Source organism: Rhea pennata, chromosome 1 (genome assembly GCF_028389875.1).
Source record: "Rhea pennata isolate bPtePen1 chromosome 1, bPtePen1.pri, whole genome shotgun sequence".
Taxonomy (NCBI): Eukaryota; Metazoa; Chordata; class Aves; order Rheiformes; family Rheidae; genus Rhea; species Rhea pennata.
This window is the reverse complement of record NC_084663.1, coordinates 172,055,029-172,067,803: the sequence shown is the minus strand read 5'-3', so window position 1 is coordinate 172,067,803 and position 12,775 is coordinate 172,055,029. Positions and strand designations below refer to the sequence as shown.

General features: G+C 36.3%; 1 protein-coding gene across 2 annotated transcripts in view; it reads left to right on the top strand.

The window, feature by feature from the left end:
• Nucleotides 1-12,775, top strand: part of UCHL3 (ubiquitin C-terminal hydrolase L3) — a 41,485-nt gene that overhangs the window by 1,764 nt on the left and 26,946 nt on the right. Inside the window, exons 1-5 of one of the 2 annotated variants that reach the window (XM_062576082.1) lie at nt 4,208-4,282; nt 6,568-6,696; nt 10,999-11,155; nt 11,491-11,576; nt 12,610-12,657. In XM_062576082.1, the coding sequence (XP_062432066.1) occupies nt 6,622-6,696; nt 10,999-11,155; nt 11,491-11,576; nt 12,610-12,657 (366 nt within the window). In that variant the 5' untranslated portion in view covers nt 4,208-4,282; nt 6,568-6,621. Of the gene's footprint in view, nt 1-4,207; nt 4,283-6,567; nt 6,697-10,998; nt 11,156-11,490; nt 11,577-12,609; nt 12,658-12,775 lie in introns of those variants that run through there. The other variant, XM_062576071.1, reaches the window with a different exon arrangement.

Sequence of the window (12,775 nt, the reverse complement as noted above, 5' to 3'; positions counted from 1 at the left end):
TACTGCTAATATTTCTGTTTAGGGAAGGCAACTTCAGACAAGTTAGACTTTCTTTGGTGCATTTTGCTATTATCTGAGCAGTGGTTGTAGTTAATATCTAGACTGAATGGTGTAGCTTTAAAAAAGTCTTTGAATATGAATATACTTTGTATTATTAACCGTTGTTCTTTAGTCTTACAAGGATACTGGTAAACTGGACAGCAGCAGGGATGTTGGTCAACAGGTTTTTTATAAAACATAAGTATATGAAGAATAATTTGAGTTTTAAATGAAGCTGTAAACATACAGAAATGCTGTTGAGTAGATTACAGGGTACCTCAAAGTCGGTCCTTGCAATGAAGAAAAGTATGTGTGTGTATACATACACTACATCTGTTACAAGTATATCTTATTTTTGATATTGCTTTAGAGTGTATATATGTCTCACAGTAATTTAATACGTGTATCTTTAATTATACAAACCTGTATTTACCTACTTTTTAACTTGAGTATTAGCCTATCCTTGGAACAGTGTGTTGCTAGTAGTTTTATGAATAATAGCCTTTTAAACCAGTGCACTTTCAGTCACCTGTAAAAAGCATGGGTTCCTGAGCATTATGTTATACTCAAAACAGTTATGCTTTGACAAATCCTTAGTCTATTTTGGTTAGTGTACCAATCATTCACTTTTCTTAGAACTAAAAAGAGGAATGTGTTAAATACACTTCAAAACGGGAGGGTGAGCCCAATGCTAAGAACATATCAAAAGTAAATGAACGTGTGTTGTCAAATTGAGACTCTGTCTTTGTAGTAGAAATTCAAATGATAATGGGGGAGTGGAAAAAAGTCAGTATTTCCTGGTTGCAGGAGCACAAGATTGCTTAGGTGTGAAGTATTTCCAAAACACCTTAAGTCTTTCTACGTCTGATGAAAACCTTTGTATTACAATTCAAGTCTAGGAGCTTCTAATTCCTTAGTGTATATGACCTCTGATGTATTGGAATTATTTGCAAGTTTAGAAATTGTCTGGTAAGAGTAATCAAAAATACTTTTAGCATTAAAGATTTCCAATTGCCATGACTCACTGAGGACAGCACCACCACTTATCTGTAGGGATCTTCTTAAAGTCAGCGTAGTCAAATGTACCATACAGTGCTAATTTGTTTCTGTCACAGTGCTTTTTTTAATCATTGTCAAAGTCTAATGGAATGAATTATGAAGTATTGTTGGTTTACCTCTGATGTAAAAACAGTTCATGATTCAGCATGCACAGAGTTGTGGTTGTGTCTGATGGGTTCAGTGAGACTTATTTCATCTCTTTGAGATGCTTCAGCTGTGGGGCCTGCAGGGACCTATGCTACCCCTTTTCGTGAACCTCTTATGACGCTAATGGTACTTTCCCATTAGTGGGAGAGAGAATGCAAGAAACTACATTTAGCTGTCCATAGTTTATGAGATGATGCTTGCCTATGTATTTTGTTCTGAATTTCATCTGACACTCAGCAAGTGAGACTGCCTAAAAAATTGCCAGAGCAAAGAGATGAGGCTCAAGCTGACTGCATGTAAGATTGAAGTGATGTGAGGAACAATCAAGAATTGTTCATCTGGGCTTACTAAGGAGCCAAGTAGTGTCAGTAGCCAGATCTATCTTTCTTGATCACCAGTGTTCTAAGAAATATCCTTACTTCCTACAGAAGGTAGCATGTCAGTGCATGTCTTTGTTATAGCAGATAGGCTAAATAATTCATTGAATCTGATTGTGCAGCTCAAGCATTGGCTAAAGATTATCAAGAGTTAAGCTATTTGGCTTATTTGGCAGCTAGCTGCCTGTGGCTTGAGTTTCTGTGATTATATAATGCTTACAAACTACTGTCTAGTTGCCTTCCAGAATTATTTTCAGACCTTTGATCCTGCTCTTATAAATCCATTAATGCATTGAGAATCAGCTATATACAGAAATTCATTTTAGTGCATGGATCCCTTTGACAGCTATGACTTTCTGAGATAATAAAGATTGCAACATAGAACAAAGTGGCAGAAACTGTGTACAACCAGTCTTCGTTCAGTTACAGAACATGTTTGTTTCTCAAGAGTGGCAAATATAAAGATTAATTATCTTGAAGATAATAAAATGGAAAGTTCTTTTAGGAGGAGTAAAGTTATCAACTCAGTTTGCAACATTAGCTTTCCCAAAAGAAAACCCTACTGACCAAAGCCAGGAGCCTATTCTAAAAAGGCAGTGCCAGAGATTCCTGAAGTGCATTGTTCGTGGTGGTCCTCTTAGGTGAGCTGTTGTGTTGGAGTGGAAGTGTGTCTAATGTGAAGAAGCATAAGCACCTTAGCTAAGCATTTTCAGGCCACTTAAGCTTACCTTATGCCTTTGTAGGCAAAGTAGCAGTATTGGAGATAATATGCAGTCTTGGAAGGCAGCCTGTTTTTGAGTGTAACCTCAAAGTGGAAGACCAAAACTCAGCTTGCACTTCTGTAACGAGTGTACCCTAGAATGTCTTCCATAGTCAGCTAGGGGGAACTGTTGAATCTGTGCCACTGCATAGCGAAGAATATCAAGAATATAAAATTCATAAACACAAGCACAAATATGAAGGTGGGTTTATAGATACGTTGATTGTGAATGGTTTATTCTAGTTTAAAATATCTCAAGCTATTGAGGTAGCATGGCTAACCTGCACAGGGAAAAATTGTAGCTTGTGTTGGAGTTCAGAATATTATTTACAAGAACAGCAGAAAGACTGATTTCTAAGTCTTTCCTGGTATGTTCTTTAGTAATTGAAAATTAAGAAAAGCATACATTTTACCTCTCTATAGATAATAAAAGGCCAAAATTGGCAATTGTGTTCTTTGTTCATTTCTTATTTCTATTTCAATTAAATAAATTGAAAACCTTACTGTTAGGGACTGAAGTACCTCCTGACAGCCAAGGATAAATAAGTCTGTTTAATGAATAACAATAAATGCTGTACTGTGCAGTGAAAAACAAGTGATGGTAGTTAGTGTGATAGATTATCTTGTTTCACTTAATAGCATGGCAGAAAAGACAAAATTTCTTGCTTTCCTGTTTTCCTTGACCTAAAGTAGCAGAATAATCTGCTTGTTATTTTAATATGCTGTAAATAACATGTATAATGGCTTATCTGAAAGAGTGGATTGATCAGACCTGTGCCCATTACTCACTTTTTCTTAGATAATAGAAATAAGTTCCTAAATGTTTTTTTTACAACATAACTTGATGTCCTATTATGAATCATTGACTGAATAGCCCCATTTCAGTAAATCTGCAGTTTGTGCTCACTAGAAACAATTTTAGAGGAAGTCTGAATTGCCTGATTAGTCCAACTTCATGCCTTGCATCACCATCTCTGTGGCGATCTGGTCCTGGTTCAATACATACATCACTGCTTGTACATACTGAATATTAAATTTCAAAACTGCTTGATGGGTATTGATAGATATATAGATACTGCTCATTATGAAGATCAGGAGCTCTAAGTCAGAATGGTTGTTTTTGGACACACTAAAGAAAGACACACTCATTAACACAACTGAAGGGGTAAAAACTCTGTGTATAGAAAACTTACCACACTTCAGTCTTCTCTTGGTTTCTCCATCGAAAATCTGAGGTGGGGGGGAAGTGGTGGTAAATGGGCTTTATTCCTTGAACCTTTTTTATGAGATCTTGAAATACCAGGTTTGAAGGTGTTAAAGAATTTTTGATAAATATGTTAAGCAGTTGGCCTTAGTGTCAGCCCCTGGTGGATGTCACTGCCGGTTGGGCCTGGGGTCTGTGTTTTCTTTAGCCTTTTTGTTGCCAGCGTGCTAGTAGAAGCCTTATTCTTGTCGTTCACATCCCTTGTAATTTCAGTGACACTTGTGTTTTGTCTTTCCTAATGGCATTCCTGCATGCTTAAGCAGTGGCTCTATATTCCTTTTGGATATTCTGTCCCTCTTTCTGCCCTATGTATTTTGAATTTAAGCTCGGTCAAGAGCTCCCCTGTTGATCCACACTGGCCTTCTGCTACACTTGCTTAACTTTCTGCAATTGGAATAGACTGCTTTGAGGAGATTCTCCTTGATGATTGAACTCCAGTCCTGAGCCTGTTTCCCCTGCTGGACAGTCTCCTATGAGATTTTGTGAGGCAGATCCCTGAGTGAGTCAAAATCTGCAGAGCTGCAATTATGCTATCTGTTTTATCTGTTTCATTCAGGTTTTTAAACTGCACAATCATGGTCACGGCAGCCATGGCTGCTCTCGGCCCTCACAGTTTTGACCAGATCTTCTTTGCTTGTGAGTAGTTTAATGCTATTATGTGCCCAACTTGAACTATTGCTCTTATCAGGCAATTTTAAAGAATGTAGGGGTCCTACATTGCTATTTACCTCCTTGAAAACTGGGCTTACCAGTGTGGGCCCAACACCACAAAGGGCTGTATGTTCTTTATCAAATCTGTTAATGGTGAAAGTTTCAGCTCATGTATATTAGATATTGAAGCAATTGTGCAAACTTCAACTTGAATGGTAATTGAGCTGAAATTCCACTTAACCCTAGGCACCAGCTGAGAAGGAAGGGACTTGAAGAGTGCTTGGGCAACAAGCAGAAACTTATGAAAGGTGCAGATAAGACATCATTGAAATGACTGTATAGAATAAGCATGCAACTTTATTAGGTCTTTTTGTCTAATGAATGGACTGACCCAGTGGAAAAACAAGACTTCTTCAGGAAGATGGTTTAATACAACAGCAAAAGAGACAACTGAAAATATGATAGCAGTGAGTAAAAATAAAGCTCTGAAAGTTACTTAATAAAATCAATGCACTTTTGCATATCTAATTCTATCTGAACTTCAGGACTTCTGTAATGTGACTAAATATCTTTCCTATTATGTCTTTTAACACTTCATATAAATTCAAATTAATGAGCATTTTGATAATGAAAGTGAAACTGAGTATCTAACTGAAAAAGAGCAAATCTAGAAGAAAAAGAACTATTTTATGTTAACCTGATAAGTTAAGGGAAAGTAAGCAGCTGCAAGTGTCTGAGTGAGCCTTTCAAATATGGTGAAAAGTACCCCAACTGCTCTGTCCTTAAGGATCTGTACAGTAGAATTACTTGCATAATTGCTGAGTAATTGGGATGCAAAGCAACAAAAATCCCTCCATTTGAATGACACAGTCTAAAAAGCATACAGAATTGTCTGCTGTTCTAGAACAGTAATGCTTTTGTCAATGTGGAAGTGCTTGGTCCATCTCTTAGTGGATAACTGATTGCATTTTGTACCAGCTTCTGTAACTGGCCTAGGAAAGAGCTAGAAGAAGGTTGAAGTGGGTTTGATTTAGTTCAAAGCTACATATCTTTGTTTTTTTGAGGGATTTTCCCACCCTGCCATCTACTGGTCATCTGTTACCCATCTGGCGGTCTATCTTACGTATGGCCTCATGATGCTAATTTTTGTCATCTCATTAAATTTTCAGACAGGTGTCTTTGTCCTTTTTTCCCAAGCTTGAGTGAAACCCTCTTGATACACAGAAATATCTCATTAGCCTATTTCAGGCTTCTCCTTAAATGTTTTTTGATGATTCTACAGTAATGTTTTGAGGCTGCTATTTTGTCAAGACTGCTTCCTGTCCTACTAAGCCAATCTTCTCGTTGCCTCTTGTATTGGTAGCCATCGCTTAAGAGCCAACTCATGGTATATTGAAACTTAACTTCTTATTCCTAGGTGCTATGATACTGGCAGTAATGGAAGCTCTCTATTTCTGTGAAGCTTTTTCCCTGATAAATACACTATTCAGGTGTACAGAAAGCCGTACTATTTTTTTTCCAAGCTTCTCTTTAAACTTTTTTCAAATTTAATTCTCCTTTACTTACCCTGGGTTTTGATCTTTATATCTTTCAGGGTAAGAGGGAAAGTGAAGAATACATTTAGAATGACAAAGTGCAATTTTTTCTCAAAACACTGTCTGTAAACTGTAGCTTCATTCTCTTCATAATAAACTTAACAGTATGCATGTTTCCTCTGATTTTTGCCCTTCTTAAAAGTTACACAAAGTAAAATGTGTTCTCTCTTGTCATACCAAAGGCCATCAAAGAGCACCTTTCCTCCCCCCCCCCACCCCAATTGCTTAAACTTGGCAGCTCCACTATACTGGTATAGGGTATTCTGAAATGCTCATGGAGTCCAATATCGTAAGCTTATTCATAAATACTGTGTCCTACAATTACTGGTTAAAGTTAATACTTAGTATTCTTCTGTATTGGTAACAAAACACTTTCAAAATGGTTGAAATGCTTTAATGCTTAATAAACAATATTGGGGATGAGATTTCACTTCCCTTCCTATTTCCTTAAATAGGTTAGATGCGTTTTATACATCTTTGTTAGCACTAAGGTTTATTCACTGTTATTTATTAAAATTTGAATCTCATTTATTCTTCTTATTTTGTGCTGATGGAAAGTCTGTGCTGTTGCAATGTATTTCATCTTGAAACTGAAATTGTTCCTTTATGCTTCTGGAAAGGTCAACATATGAGCACACTCATTTATTTTATTAATATGTATTTCTTCTTTTCCAGTTTCTGAAACAATTAGGTATACATCCTGACTGGCAATTTGTAGATGTTTATGGTATGGAACCAGAACTCCTTAGCATGGTGCCAAGACCTGTCTGTGCAGTGCTACTTCTTTTTCCAATAACAGAAAAGGTAAATGTTTATTTAATAATCAATGAATCACATTTTTGTAAATGAAATGAGAATGAAAATTTTGTATCTTGTACTTCAGTGTCATAGTAGTAACAGACCTTATTCAGAGACTTATTAACTAAAACATTCCTTCAGAACTTTTTTTGACAACCTGTATGTGTATTTCCAATTTCCTTTAAAGTATTTTAATTAAAGTGGGAAAAGTTAATATAGAAGCAAAGAAAGTATGTCTCATACCTTTCTTGTTTATAAACAATTTCAAGGCTTTTTAATAATATGCATAATTAAATGGCATATTTTTGCTAATTTTAGTAGAAAGCTGCAGTAGGATAAGCAAAGTATGAAATAGAGAACATACCAAATGCAGCTATTTCTCTCTTTCCCCCACCCCGCCCACCTTGGTTTTAAAAAAAGTTTTGAGTTTTGGCACTATCACACCGACCAAACTTCAGCCCATTTTTGGTTCAGTTGTTAGTACCAGTATGGATTTTGTTTTTTGGGCAGATAGGACATCTTTCTAAGATGAAAGTGCATATATTTTCTTGCTGCCTGTTTTTCCCCTCCTCACCCTCTTCCTGACTGCTTATGTTCATTCAAGAAGAAAAAATAAGTTAGGCAGGTATTTGAAATAAGTCTGCTTATTCTGTGTACTTACATATTTATATATAAAGATATACATCTCTTCTTTGAAAGTTGGATGGCTGTAGATTGAAATGTGCAGTTCATATTGATCTTGTAGCTTGTAAAAAGTCTTACATGATAGCAGAAATATCTAAAGTTGACCAATAAGTTTGAGGTCAGTTTTCCTCAACTGCCTTTTAGTGTGTCTCAAAAAGAACAAATGGTTTATAAGGACAAGGAGAGAACTAAAGGTGGCTAGGTTGGAGCTCTTCTGTTATGACTTTTAAGCCTCTGTGTATTAGCTTGTCCAAAACATCTGTGCAGTTGGTCACTCTTGGGCTTGATTTCAGCCAATTTGGCTTTACATTGAAGCAAACTGAAGTGCCCCTTCTTATCTTCAGGAAATTTCTTTTACCTCACTTTTGAAGTTGGCTTCTGTTCTGCTGTGTTGTGGTTTTGCAGTCTCTTGACTGTTTGGCCTACAGGATCTGAGCTCCCTGTGACCATCCTTTTCTTCTGCCCACCATACCACAGAGAGGCAGTCTCTGTGAGCTTGCCTTCTTGGAGCATGTGAAGGGAGCATTCCAGGGGAAGAGCAACTTCCCTTTTGTTGCAGAATATCTGCCTGGTTTCATCCTACAATAGCATGAGACAAACGAAGAACCAGAGAAACAGCATATACTATATTGATCAATCAAATCTGATCATTGACAAAACATTTGAGATTTTAGCCAGCATGTTAACCCTTCAACATAAGGAACAGAAGTGTTTATCTACTATGCAGCAACTCTTCTCCTGAGCACATGAGCTGAATCTTCCACATTAAGCCTCTGTTCTGAAGCTTTTTTGCTCAGTGTAAATTCTAAGAGCTGAGTGTTATGTTGTATTTTTGGAGTTCTTCCCCTCTTCCATTGTCCTTCCAATACTGTCCGTCATATTGTGCTTATATGTGCCTGCTGTGCTTGACTGTCTATATTTATGAAAGCATACCTCTGAATTCATATTTTGCTGTCTCTGTAAATGTGCATCTATCATGTTTATTTCTCTGTCTAGAAACCCCTCTGTCTAGAAACCCCTCCTTTCTTCTGTCCTTCCTAGGTATCAGTTTGCTTGAACTTGCTTTCAGGGTTAGATATGCTTGTTAGCATACAAATCATCTGTGTGCTCATTATCCAGTTAAAGGTTAAGGACTGACTTAGTTTGCATCATAGCTTCTAGACAGAATGAATCCTGTATGTGTTGGGACCTTTGGGCCTGATCCAGTGGATGCCTATCATGGGATAACTGAAGTTGAAAAGGACCTCTAGAAGTCATCTAGTCCAACTCCTGTGCAAAATGTATTTTCAGTATTCTCAAAAATCCATCTTAATCTTTTTTATTTATTCTTTTGCCTTGGGGTTCATTTTGATTGGCAAGGGATGAATGGCAGCTATATATCTACATGTAACCACTTCAAGCTGCATTTTTGCCCAATAAGCTTTGAAAGTCTCCAGGTAAGACCACTGTTGTATGCTAGTAGCTAAGTGGTTAAGATGCCTCATAAATGTACTTGCTATTACTATGAACATTCAGACAAAGCTGTAGATGTGGAACCATGATGCTGGAAAAAGTCTTGTTTCTCTGTCACTGATACAGAGTTTGAGAGATTTCTAATAATTGGATATATCCTACATGCAAATTTTATATTTGCCATACTTGTATCAAAAGTACATCCACTTTGGAGGGTTTTTTTTTCTGCAAAATGAGGTAAAGAGGCTACGCAGAGGAGAAAAATACGGCATTTTCTGGAACAATCTTTCCCTAATTTATGGACTGCAACATCAGTATCACTGATTCTCAAATATAAGTCTTCATGATGCTGTGAGATTGCCATTTTCTTTCTTTTGTATCTCCTATTCATCAATCCTTACAATTCAAATTCTTACTAGTCTTTGCAGATGTTTGAAAGTAACACTAACAAATCTTTTCAAATTTGTTATGCATGCTTTTGACATACTCCTGGGTAGTGTTTCATAGCTTCTTTGCTATGGAAATTTGGGTAGTCTCTTCCACCTCAGGCCTGAGCTAACTGTTTTCAGCACTTCAGCCTCTACTGACAAACTACTGCTTTGGAGGTCTGTCCTTTGTATTCCTACCTAATTTTTAATATTAAGAGGAACTACATTTTCACAGTATTAATATGCCACAGTGGGTTATGTGGACGAACTGCTTTAATATGCTCTAATTCTGGGGTATCGGCATGATGTGCAAGTGGTTGAAAACTCCTTTTACTTTGCTGCTAAGAGGCATTTAAGGGGGAAGGTTGGTATTTCCAGAAAACAGAATTCCTGCAGTAGCTGAAAGAATGGAATGTTCTATAATTGGCAGTAAGAGATGTCTGGTACTTCCAAGTTTGTCTTCTCTGGTAGAAATCAATTGTTGAGGCACACTAAGAGGGTGGCAGTATTTTAGATGAGAGTATAATTTCATTTCATAGTCCAGAATAAGATGACTGATTGTCAGACTAACCTTTTGGGGATTGTAGACAGCAGGCTCTTATTTTTCTCTTTTCATGTTTTTACGCACCTCAAAATTCAGCATCTTTTGTCCTTCCTAGTTAAATCTGTCCTTTGCCAAGTAAAGCACATGAATGATATTCTGTTCATAGGTATCTATTCTTTGTTTGCTAGTATTTTCATGAAGTTCTCTTAAAATAAAGCACTTTAGTTTTAGGAGTCATTTCTTACAACAGTGCCAAAGGCTCTAAACTGAATCCAGTTTGAATCATAGAAGATAACTGCTTCAGATAAAGCAAAATCTAGAAGCAAGTGATGTTAGCCATATCTTTTCCCAATAAATTTAACTAGTGCATGTAGTGTCTCAGGGACCCTTTAAGTTATCCCCCTAGTAAGGAAAAGAAGGAACTCCACAGAATAAGCAAGAGGCTTATTCTCAAGGCTTCTTCCATCAGTTAGTTTTTTTTCATCCTCGTCAAATGAGATGAAAATCTTAAGCAAAACAAAATCTGTCGCAAAGAGTAACAGATTACAGATTTTTTTCATCAATACTAATCAATGATTTTGCTAAGTGTAAAATTGATTGAGCTTGCTCAATCAGATTAAATTCTGTCTCTTACTCCTGGAAATAAATCATGCCTTTATAAATACAGCTTTTGAAGGTCCATTTTCAGGCAATGAGCATTATATGAATCTTATTTTTTTCCAGAAAGATAAAATAAGTGTAAAGAGAGGGATCTTATAATCCAGGTTGATAAACACCTTAAGTATTATGGTTTGCTTGATAGATTTTTAAAGCCTTTATCCTTAAATATTTTTTCCTGTTGGATTGAAGAGATGGTGATAGGTGCACAAATCAAAAAAAAAAAAAAAAAAAAAAAACAAAAAAAACCAAACAAAAAAAAAACACTTTGAACATTCTTGAAATGATGTTAGATAAGCATACATTTCAAAGTGATGGATTAAGGATGACTATTCCCTAGCTAGTGAAAAGACATTAAGACACAATATAGAGCTTTTCAGTTAAGTCAGCATACACTGGTTGAACCACTTGTTAAGTGTTTCAAGCTGATTTTTTGGGAGGGAGGAGGGTAGGGGGCAGTATACCTATCACATTTACATCATCCAAGCAGAAAAAAAACAATTAGTATCTAATTTGCGGAATTTTTGGTAACTTTACTTCTAGTATGAAACCTTCAGAACAGAAGAAGAAGAGAGAATAAAAGCAAAGGGACAAGATGTCAAGTCATCAGTGTATTTCATGAAGCAGACCATCAACAATGCTTGTGGAACAATTGGTCTAATTCATGCTATTGCGAACAACAGAGAAAAAATGAACTTCGGTAAATTTTTTTTTTCTTAACATTGCGGAGAAGACATGGAGGGAAGGATAGGTTATGTACTATTTCTCTAAATTCTAAATTAAAACGTTTGTAAAGGGCAGTTCTTACTCATGAAGCATTTTTACCTATAAGTATAAAAATAATCTTTTGTACTAACCAAACTAAGGCACTTAAAATATTGAATAATGCAGCAAATAGCTATTGTTTTGCAGTAAGCCTTTTTACTTCTATGTAAAACTTTTATGTATAAAACTTTTATGTAATGTCTAGCTAACTTAAGATATGAAGCACAGATAAGAATTATTAATGTTATATCTTGTTTTTATTTTTTTAAGAAACTAATTCTTCATTGAAAAAGTTCCTAGAAGATTCATTGTCTATGACTCCTGAAGAGAGGGCCAAATATCTAGAAACTTACGAAGTTAGTATCGTAATTTTTACTTTTGTATCTACTTGTGCAAATAATTCTTACATGGCTTTAAACAGTCTTTAGGACTTGATCTGGTCAAGCATTTGAACAATCTGACTTTACATGGGAGCCTGTGATCAGACAGTTACTGTAAGAAAAAAAACTGCTTTAACTTAAGGTAACTCAGTCAGTAGAATGGATTTTGTCAATGTTCCTCATCCATATTAGTTCACTGAGTTAGTTTAAATGGATTTTAAAATGGATGATAAATGCGAATACGATCTCTGGCTCGTTCAGAATCCAGTTTTATGGTCAATTTAAGCAGATCTGAGGCCATTGTTGAAAAGATGATGCTTCTCCTGCCCCCTTCCATTTGTGCTTTCTAATCCTCACTTGCTTTGTCTCTAGCACGTCTGGCCGTGCAGGGAACTGATTTGGCTGATCGACTTTAATCCTCCCGCAAACACGCACACCACCACTGAGATGAGCTAGTTGCTGCAGTGGTTAGGAGAATCATTTGATGGAGCAGAACCATTTGGACAGTGGTGGAGGGGGGGAATGGCTCCTAATGCTAGTGATGATCCTCTGTCAATAAATAGGGTAGTCACAGTGACTTCAGGTGTTAGTTCAGTTTAACTTTACTGTGAAATCCTCAGGAATAAGGGTGATAACTTGTTTATTAACCACACCCTTCAGCCACAGGAACTGTGGAGGTTTGGTAACATCTTGTGTCCGTCTTCTCTGCAGGAATGTCTGATCACAGCTTCTGCCTAAAGTATATTGTATAATTAAGCTGGGAACTTGTATGCAACAAAAATACTCGCCACTAGTGTTGTCAGTATTAAAAGTGCAGTTACCAACTGTTAAATATTTGTTTTGAATTGGGTTGAATGAAATTGAAATATTGATCTCTTGATCTTCAGAAGTGGAGATATATTTGCTGATTTAATTTTCAAGAGCTATGGCTTGTGTAAAATGAAGAGCATAAAGTGATTCATTTGAAATCTCTTATTTAAAGTCCAATTGAAATATGTTTTAATTTCAGGCTATTCGTGTCACTCATGAATCCAGTGCCCATGAAGGTCAGACTGAGGTACTCATTTAAAAAAAATCTTTAACTACTCTTAGCTGACTATAACTGTGATGAAAGCAAGCAATCATATATAAAGATCTGCAATGAAATTAAAAGTATTACTTTGTTTTCAGTATTG